General features: G+C 49.6%; 1 protein-coding gene across 1 annotated transcript; it reads left to right on the top strand.

Moving 5' to 3' along the window:
• The first annotated feature begins 5717 nt into the window (after window positions 1–5717).
• On the top strand, window positions 5718–9832 carry NEUROD1 (neuronal differentiation 1). The gene is made up of 2 exons (XM_024561586.3): window positions 5718–5886; window positions 7450–9832. The coding sequence occupies exon 2, from the start codon at window positions 7461–7463 to the stop codon at window positions 8529–8531; it is 1071 nt and encodes a 356-aa protein (XP_024417354.2). The 5' UTR covers window positions 5718–5886; window positions 7450–7460; the 3' UTR covers window positions 8532–9832.
• Window positions 9833–10115: the final 283 nt, after the last annotated feature.

The following is a 10115-nucleotide window of genomic DNA, read 5'->3' as shown; positions in this document are numbered from 1 at the left end:
GCCTATTCAAGCGGAAAGACCCACTAGGGCCAAACTCCAAGATCTACATTTGGAATTTTCCCCCTTTGATTAGTTAAAGACATAAAAGGTCAAATTATCAATATTTAATTCATGTGAAAATGTATTTGTTAAAGAGAAGAGTAAACATTTTATTTAAAGAAGGCAAGGCTCTGGAATGAATTCTTAAATTAAAATTTTATAGTTTTCATCACAGCAAATTCTGAATAAAATGAAGGATTCTGATTGCTAATAATGATGATGTTTGAATAGTAGATCAATAATGAAGGAGGGTGTACTGTGTTACGTTTCTAAGATGTTTAAATTACCAAAGGCACTTGTTCTTCTCAGAGTACCATCTCCACTGGACTTTTTCTGATGTGTGTTGGATGGCATGTAGATTAAGCTGTAATATTTTAAATCTATACATTTTAGATTGTGTAGCTCACCAAATCTGAGCAAATAATGCCATTTAACTTTAGCTGGTTTATTTCCCCCATTAATTTAATAGAAATTGTTTATAATATGAAATAACTGGAGAGTTAATAAGATGTTGATAAAAAATATTATCACTAAAATATGTGATCTATAAAACAAATATCTAAAACATTTAAATATTGTTTCTGTGGACAGCAAAAAGTTCATTATGATTTTTGAACCTGTGTGGCAAATACATGCAAATATTAGAAGAACGACTATCTCTCTGAAAGTTATTCAATGTATCATTTCTTTCACTATCTCAAATTACAGTTTAAGTCCTCCCCTGACCCCTAACCTGGATAGATGTCTACCTTTGGGGAAACTTATTCTGAAAAGAAGGCGGCTAACTAGCTGCAGATTTACAGAGCTCTCTGATTAAAAAATCGGATGTGGTGGTTGTCGTTTTGAGAAAGAGGCAAACCGGAAAAGGCGAAAGCTGCTGGAAGCGGAGTGGTTTTGATACTGTGAATGATACCAGGGCCCGTGGAGGGGGAGTTGTCCAGGGTGCTGATTCCGTGAGCAAGTCGCTTCTCAGGGAAGCGGCCTGGAGCTCTAAACCTGGCTTCCTGGGCTTCTCACCTCTTTGGGAACTTGAGGGATCTCTCCCTCCACAACCTACCGCAGCAGCCACTGTTCAGGGGATGCCCATGTGCCCTCGGGGTGCCTCTGCTCTCCACACGCGCAGCACCACCCGGCTACCGGGGATTTTTATTTGCTGCTTTCTAAGGCAAAGGTTGACACACACAGGGCGCTTGTCGGTTACCTGGCCCTTCCGTGCCCCTGAAGACCGCAAACTGTTCCTCAATCCGGGAAAAACAGGTGCACGCCCTCCACTTATGCTCCACACCTGGGAGCAGGAGCTCCCACGAACACACACTCACTCGTGCACACTCACGCCCTCACGCACCCTCACATAATTCACACTCCCACTGATACATATTTATACACATTTCATACACTAGCAGTCGCACATGCGCATACACTCATGTACACACTCCTGTTCACACACAATCTCACAGACGTTTACACACTCTTAGATTCACACACGCTCGTCCACTTAAGCACACTCACACAGTCACACACACAGCCCATGTGATGTACGGGCCTTGGGCAATCGCGTTAAGTGCTCTGGACTGCGTTGATTTTACGTTATTGATATGAGTGTTGGGTGGTTTAAGGGAAGCACCCCCGCTCCTGACCGGGATCAGAGATGAAGTCCCTCAGAGGCTTGTGGCCGCCGTGAGGGGCGCCACCCAGGTCCCAGAGGAGCCAGGAGGACGTAAATAGTAAATAAAATAAGCCCAGGCAGATGGAGCTGGGGAAGCCCAGTACTAAATCACTCCCCAAATCATAGCCGTGTCCTGCTCCATCCGATAGCTCTAAGCAATTTGTGGGGTTGAGGGTTGGAATCAATTTTTTTTTCTGTTCTCGCAGGTGCAATATGAATCAATTATCTTAATTAAGATTATGCCGCAAGCCCAGGAGATTTGGAGAGGACGGGTTTTTCGCTCGGGGCGACGGCGAGGCATTTTAATAGCTTCTCTTTTGCTCCCGGCTCTCCCCCGCCGTCTGCCTGGCGAGGGTGAGCATCTCCAGCCTCTGTCCAGCACCCAGGCTCCCAGTGGCCTTCCTGTAAGCAGAGACACAACCCCGCGCAGGGCCTGAGCTCTGGGTAGAACCAGCAATATCTCCTTCCGGCCTCCCTAGGACCTCGGAGATGCAGGGCCTACGAAGCACCTACAGTTTTCGGCCCTAGGCTCCGGCGGCCCCAGCGCCCTAAGGTCTCTCCCGCCCCTCAGCCACCCACCGCCTACCGCCCTTGGAACTGGCCCAGGTCAGGACACCCCCCTCCTAGGAGGGGTGGGAAGAGGACGCGGGAGCTGCCTGAGGCCTCTGAGGCAGCCCTGGCCAAGCTTGATTCTTTCATTGAACGCAAATTCCCCTTTGCAAGAGCGAGCATCTGTTTCCCGGAGAAACAGGTCATCGCCGCCGGGGACGCCGCCCGGCCCCGCTCTTTATCTTGGCCTTGTGAATGCGTCACACCCCTGCTTCCCCGCCAGCTACTAGCTTCCCACCCCGCACGTCCCGACCACACGCCTCCTTCTCACCACTTTCCTCTCCCAGGCCACACTGCCTTCTCCCCACTCCGGGCCACACGCTTGCTCCCTCCCCCCCTTCCCGCCCGCGCTCCGGCTGCTGTTCTAACGGCTTGGACCGCCAGGCCCTCGCCGCGCGCTGAGAGCTGGGACCCGGGGGGCGACAGATTTGGGGCATTGCTCGAGGGCAGTGAGTCATGAAAGCGGCTTTTGTTGCCTGCGCGTGCGGTTCGCGTGCCGCTCAGCAGCCTGCAGCGCCCAGTGGGGACCCGAGCTGGAGATGGAGGGCCGCTAACGGGCCGCGGGGGCAGAGGGCAAGGGAGAGAATTTACGGAATCAGGAGGGGGAAAGTGTGCAACCGTCGAAACAAAATTCAAAGAAAGAGAAGAAAATAAGAAGGAGGGCGGGGCCCTGGAGATGGTCTTGGGTACTGAGCCCCTCCACGCCTTAGGGGCCTCTCCCAACGTTCCTGTTTGCCACGTTCTCTGGCCTGTTTTCCCCCCCCCCCCCTCCTCCTCCTAAGCCTCCCAACAAAAAGCACCCCATTTCAGGCCTAATCTGGACTCTTCCCTTCCAGGACTTCCTTCCTCGCTGCAACTTCCTAGGGATCAGGCAGGCTCTCTGCGCACCCCCATGCAGGCTCCAAGTGGGTAGACATTCCCAGTGCTGAGGCAGGTTGGCACCTGAGTGCCCGGGGCTGGGAGACCCAACCTCGCCAGGTCTCTGGATCCTCCAGGAGCGGTCTTTTCTTGTTACAGATTCCCAGGCCTGGGCAAATGATGGGCAGTGAGATTACAGGTAAATTTGTCAGGAGGAGAAGGAGGGAACAAATCCAGTAATTCCTGCACTTCACGCATGAGGATCTGGGCTGATGAAAGGCCCGGGTTTACTTCCCAGACCGAGAACAGCTGGCTCCACCAAGAGTTACCTGTGTTTCACAGGATGTCACAAACTGGGGAAGTTTCTACTTCTGGGGGTGGAAGGTAAGGCGGGTAATCCCCTAGGCCACCCGTGGGCCCCTGTGGCAGCTGGAGCTCTTCCCCTCCCCCCAACCTCTCCTCCGAAGCTGCCCTTCCTCCCCTAAAGCTGAAAAATGGGAAGAAGGACAGAGGTCCCACATCGCAGCCACAAGGTGGCTAGCCTGTCCGGGCAGCTGCGGGGAGAGTGGCAGCACTCAATCCGACCGACTCTGCCACAACTGTCCTCAGACGTCTGAGTTGTGGACTGGCCTCTGAAGCTGTTACTCTGATGCCCCTCAAGTTTGAACCCCTCATTAAAGATACAAGGGTAAATACTGAGACTACGTTCTTAGATTAATTCTTTTATCCTCCTCTGCTCTATGTACACGGAAGAGTCAACGCAGAAAAGCAAAACTCCATAGTTTGCTATGGAAACAACACAATCCATGCCACGCTCTGGGCAAACAGTCGAGTCGCACACCCCTTAGTTCCCCTTTCAGACTTGCTCTGGGTGGGGAAGGCCGAATCCTCCACCTTCCAGACACCAGCGATCTGGTCAGGACCCTCTTCCCCTCCCACCGCATCCCCCTTCAGTTTCCAGATGCACCCAGCTCCAACCACTCAACCTTGACACTGTTTGCAGACTCAAGGGGCTCTTAGAGCAATTGCCCTTAAATAAGCAATTCGAGTTCGATGCTTTCATTGCAAGGGGCTGCGGGTCTGGAAGGGGATAAGGGGTTAGTTAACAGAGGATTCCAGGTGAAACTGGCAGAGACACTGTGGACAGGGAAGGGGTCGGCCCAACTTTTTTTGTTAATGTATCATTGAGTACCACGCCTTTTTGGGAACAAGTGGATAAAAGAATCGCCATTTAAACACAAATATGGCTCCTTCAACATTAGTCATGAGTCTCTGTGGTCTTTGCATGACCCGAAATGTGGAAGTCGCATCCAGTCAGAGGCTTTGAAATCTGGAGGAGTCCTGGCCCTTAGCATTTCCCAGAGTGGCCTTTCTCTAAAGAGGAGCGCAAGACTCATTTAGCACAGGCCCTTTGCGTCCACTGTTTTTGAGAAGTCTTCTCTGAACCCAAAACCTATTTACAGAGTGGGGATTAAGGGGACAAGGCAGGCTGTGGCAGGGAACCAAAGACGCACGGGTGAGGCCACCCTCTACAACAATCCAGTGGCCTTGGTTAAGAGGCATAATCCGCGCGTCAGAGAAACCTGCCAGCCCTCACGCAAAAGAGCTCGCAGGCCAACGGCGCCAGGCCTGAGCTAAAGGACGAGCTTGCTCTGAGGACGAGGTCTTTGGCGGGGGTGGAGGGGTAGGGGGTGGCGGTTGAGTGGCCCGACGACGTGAGCAGTCTCTGCGGACAGGGGTAGCTGAGGGTCAGGGCTCACCGGGTGGGGCAGAGTGACAGGTACAAATTGCTTTACCGGAGGGGAGGGGAGTGGGCCGTCCAGTGAAGGGGGCTTTTACAGACCACGCCGTTTTATACGGTGCGTGTGTCTGCTCACGGGGCCGGTCGGGAAGAGGAGAAGCCACCCTTTGGCGTCAATGAGCAAAGTGTCTGCCAGGGGTTGGACCCAAGAGGTGGGCCGTCAGAAGGCGTAGGGAGTCCCGGCGCCTAGGAGAGCCCTGCCTGGGCGGGCGGTCGAAATCACTTCGCGCCTCGGTCTCCGCGTTTCGGCCTCTCCCACCCCTGCCCGCTTCCCGCCCCGACGCGGGCTTCTCACCCAGACCCCAGCCCAGTCGGTTAGCTTTCCCGCTTCTGCTCCTCACGTCCCCTCTCCCTCCTCCGCCCCTTCCCCGGCGGCTCCTCTCCCTCCTGCCGCCCGAAAGGGTTAATCTCTCCTGCGGGTAAAAACAGGTCCGCGGAGTCTCTAACTGGCGACAGATGGGCCACTTTCTTCTGGCCACAAAGGGGCCGGAATGGAGCGCCCCGCAGCATACAAATGGGCGGGTCACGTGGCTCCCGGCTCTTGGCCGGACTGGAAGGACCATATGGCGCATGCCGGGGAGGCTGGGGAAGGGGCGGGGTAGGGGTGAGCGGGGGAAGGGAGCAGGAGTCCACGGAGGGTGGGAGAGAAGCGGGGCTGAGGGGCGGGGGAGAGGCGAGAGGCGGGAGGGAGCGCCCAGCCGGGACGCGTGCGCAGGCGCCGGGCGCGGGACCTGCTCCCGCGGCGCTCCGCGCCCCGCCCGCTCTTGGCAGCACCGCCCGGGCTATATAACCTCAGCGCCCGCGATTACGGGACACGAGGAATTCGTTCCGCGCAGAAGGCACGAAAGGCACGACGTCCGCAGGCCCCAGGGTTATGAGACCATCACTGCTCAGGACTTACTAACAACTACAGGTAATTCCAATCCTTTCATTTTTTGCGTGGAAATAAAAGCAGCAATCGAAGGCCCGATGTCCCTAGATATTCTGTGTGCATTTCTGAACGTGTGTGTGTGTGTGTGTGTGTTGAGACAGGCATTCCCACCCATGATTGCGAGCACATTTTGACTCGCGTCACTCAAATATCTACTGCAGGCTCTTTAATTTTTTTAAATTGTTTTAATTTTGGGGGGCGTAAGTGAAGAATAGGAACATCTTTGGATTTTCAATAATGCACAGCAACTCTATGATTATTTACTAGCCGTGATTTCAAAGTCCTGAAAGCAATGAACTACTCCACTTTCTTACTTCTTCCAAAAGAGGAAGAGAAAAAGCCCTGGTTATTAGCAAGATTTTGCATGCACATATTTTATGCACTTTGGAAGTGCCAAGTTATTTTCTCAGTGAATAAAAGGGACATCGTTATCTTAGGTGTACATATCCTGGAAAATAAATGGAGTTGAGAGAAAGTTTGGTTGAGAGGAGGGGGAATGTGGAGAAAGAGAGGAACCCGTCCCTGCTACCTGTTACCGCTCTGGAGGCGGCCAAGTCGCCAGCAGCCACTGCAGGAGCCAGAAATTCAGTTGTCTTCACTAAATGCTTTTTATTTCCCTGATTAAAAGCAGCAACTTCGCCATTGCCAATCGCTGACCATTGTAATTACTCAATCTTTTAAAGGGAGGTTTGAGGCGAACTTTGAAAAGCCCCAATAAAGAGCGGGCGTCCTTTTCAATGGGCTGTTTATTAGAGAGGAGCCTTCCGCACCTGATCCCCGGCGCGTGGAAGCGCGCTCTCTGCGCCGCGCCCCCAGCCCTAGCCGTGCGGCGAGCGCTATTGTACAAGGTGGATTTTCACCAGAGGGAGAGGGGTGGGAGGCAAGAAAAGAAAGGCGAGTGTGGGATGGAAGATCCCTGCCCACTTTTGTTGCCAAATGTTTTGTTGATGGTGAAATAATTTGGTTGCGAGTACTTTTCCTCCACCATGCATTTGCTGCTCAATCTCCGGTTAGCATAATCTTCTTAAAAATCACTGTCGGCATTGGTCAATTACGTAATGGCTCTTCAACTTTAATCGCTAAGTGCTGAGAAACCAGGACAGAGATGGGAACAGAATCATGATTTTCAAACTCGTTTTTATGTGTGTAGAGTTGTGGCTTTGAACTCATGCACATAAGCATGAAGTCCCCGAAGTGAACACTAATTTTCATCCATATTATCCTGCCGGGTAATCACCATAACCAGACTTAAGTTAGTCACTAGAAAACATTCACACAAGAGTGTACATCTACATGTAGTCACTTTCTCCCCTCACCTCCAGATCTATCTCACCTGTCTCCTACGTACCAGCGGGGCACACACGTGCCGTTATAAAACACTACAGGTAACTTTCCCTTAGGAGCACCCATTTTGCAATGAGCTGGTACTTCTTTTCACATGCATTTTTAGAGGGTCAGGAAGCAGGAGCTGAAAACGTATGAAGTTTTTGAATGCAGCATTTTCCCCCCTTTCTTTCTGTTTTCCTCTTCCCCTATTGAATGTAGGAAACCGAAACATGACCAAATCATACAGCGAGAGCGGGCTGATGGGCGAGCCCCAGCCCCAGGGTCCTCCAAGCTGGACAGACGAGTGTCTCAGTTCTCAGGATGAGGAACACGAAGCAGACAAGAAGGAGGACGACCTAGAAACTATGAATGCGGAAGAGGACTCCTTGAGGAACGGGGGAGAGGAGGAGGACGAAGACGAGGACCTAGAAGAGGAGGAAGAAGAGGAAGAGGAGGACGACGATCAGAAGCCCAAGAGACGCGGCCCCAAAAAGAAGAAGATGACCAAGGCGCGCCTGGAGCGTTTTAAGCTGAGGCGCATGAAGGCCAACGCCCGGGAGCGGAACCGCATGCATGGTCTGAACGCGGCGCTGGACAACCTGCGCAAGGTGGTGCCCTGCTACTCCAAGACCCAGAAGCTGTCCAAAATCGAGACGCTGCGCTTGGCCAAGAACTACATCTGGGCGCTATCGGAGATCCTGCGTTCCGGCAAAAGCCCTGATCTGGTCTCCTTCGTACAGACTCTCTGCAAGGGCTTATCCCAGCCCACCACCAACCTGGTTGCGGGCTGCCTGCAGCTCAATCCTCGGACTTTTCTGCCTGAACAGAACCAGGAAATGCCCCCGCACCTGCCAACGGCCAGCGCTTCCTTCCCTGTGCACCCCTACTCCTACCAGTCCCCGGGGTTGCCCAGCCCGCCCTACGGGACCATGGACAGCTCCCACGTCTTCCACGTCAAGCCGCCGCCGCACGCCTACAGCGCCGCGCTGGAGCCCTTCTTCGAAAGCCCCCTGACTGATTGCACCAGCCCTTCCTTTGACGGGCCCCTCAGTCCGCCGCTCAGCATCAACGGCAACTTCTCCTTCAAACACGAACCGTCCACCGAGTTTGAGAAAAATTATGCCTTTACCATGCACTATCCTGCAGCGACCCTGGCAGGGGCCCAAAACCACGGATCAATCTTCTCGGGCGCCGCCGCCCCTCGCTGCGAGATCCCTATAGACAATATCATGTCCTTCGATAGCCATTCGCATCATGAGCGAGTCATGAGTGCCCAGCTCAATGCCATCTTTCACGACTAGAGGCACTTCAGTTTCCGCATCCCCGGAGAACGAATCCACTGTGCTCACAGTGACTGTCGTGTTTACAGAAGGCAGCCCTTCGGGTTCTACTGCTGCAAAGTGCAAATACTCCAAGCTTCAAGTGATAGATGTATTTATTGTCGTTACTGCCTTTGGAAGAAACAGGGGATCAAAGTTCCTGTTCACCTTATGTATTATTTTCTATAGCTCTTCTATTTTAAAAAAGAAAGTAGTACAGTAAAGTAAAAAAAAAAAAAAAGAAAAACACCACAAATTTGGTGTAGCTGTATTCAGATCATATTAATTATCTGATCGGGATAACAAAATCACAAGCAATAATTAGGATCTATGCAATTTTTAAACTAGTAATGGGCCAATTAAAATATATATAAATATATATTTTTCAACCAGCATTTTACTACTTGTTACCTTTCCCATGCTGAATTATTTTGTTGTGATTTTGTACAGAATTTTTAATGACTTTTTATAATGTGGATTTCCTATTTTAAAACCATGCAGCTTCATCAATTTTTATACATATCAGAAAAGTAGAATTATATCTAATTTATACAAAATAATTTAACTAATTTAAACCAGCAGAAAAGTGCTTAGAAAGTTATTGTGTTGCCTTAGCACTTCTTTCCTCTCTAATTGTTAAAAAAATTGCACAATTTGAGCAATTCACTTCACTTTAAAGTCTTTCCCTCTCTTTAAAATAAAAACCAGATCCATAACTCTCAAGAGGATGAAAAAAGATGTATTTCCTATCAAAACATATCAATTCATTACTTGCACAAGCTTGTATATACGTATTATAAACAAATGCCAACATACCCTTCTTTAAATCAAAAGCTGCTTGACTATCACATACAATTTGCACTGTTTCTTTTAGTCTTTTACTCCTTTGCATTCCATGATTTTACAGAGAATCTTAAGCTATTGGTGTTTCCAGAAAATATAAATGCATGATTTTATACATAGTCACACAAATCGTGGTTTGTCATATATTCATGTAATGAATCTGAGCCTAAATCAAATCAGGTTGTTAATGTTGGGATTTATACCTATTGTAGTCAATTAGTACAGTAGCTTAAATAAATTCAAACCATTTAATTCATGATTAGAACAATAGCTATTGCATGTAAAATGCAGTCCAGAAAAAGTGCTGTTTGAGATGTGATACTGGTACCACTGGAATTGATCTGTACTGTACTCTTGTTTGTAATCCTGTATATTATGGTGTAATGCACAATTTAGAAAACACTCATTCAATTGCAATAAAAATAGTATTAAAAATCTGAGCAATTGTTGCATTTCTTCTTAAAGTTATTTTTTTAGTATAAATAATTCCTAAGTGGTATAGTTGCTTTATTTGCCGAGTTAAGAAAATACTAAACAGTATTTGTAGACTAAAAGAAAAGAAAAGGTTTACTTTAGCATTCTCTCTAGTCTGTTTATCTTGCTTAGAGAGTCATCAGCTCTCCATAGATAATGAAAGGACCTGATATATTATTACCTGGAATATGAAGCTGTGTGTTGGGGGAGGGGGAAGGTTGTGGAGAGACAAACAGTAGTTTTTGTTTT

Source organism: Desmodus rotundus, chromosome 2 (genome assembly GCF_022682495.2).
Source record: "Desmodus rotundus isolate HL8 chromosome 2, HLdesRot8A.1, whole genome shotgun sequence".
Lineage (NCBI taxonomy): Eukaryota > Metazoa > Chordata > Mammalia > Chiroptera > Phyllostomidae > Desmodus > Desmodus rotundus.
The sequence above is the reverse complement of the archived record's forward strand: the minus strand, read 5'-3'. Positions and strand labels throughout refer to the sequence as shown.

What these genes read in the sequence shown, in the direction of transcription:
- NEUROD1 (XM_024561586.3), top strand. Translation starts at nt 7,461, where the DNA reads ATGACCAAATCATACAGCGAGAGCGGGCTGATGGGCGAGCCCCAGCCC.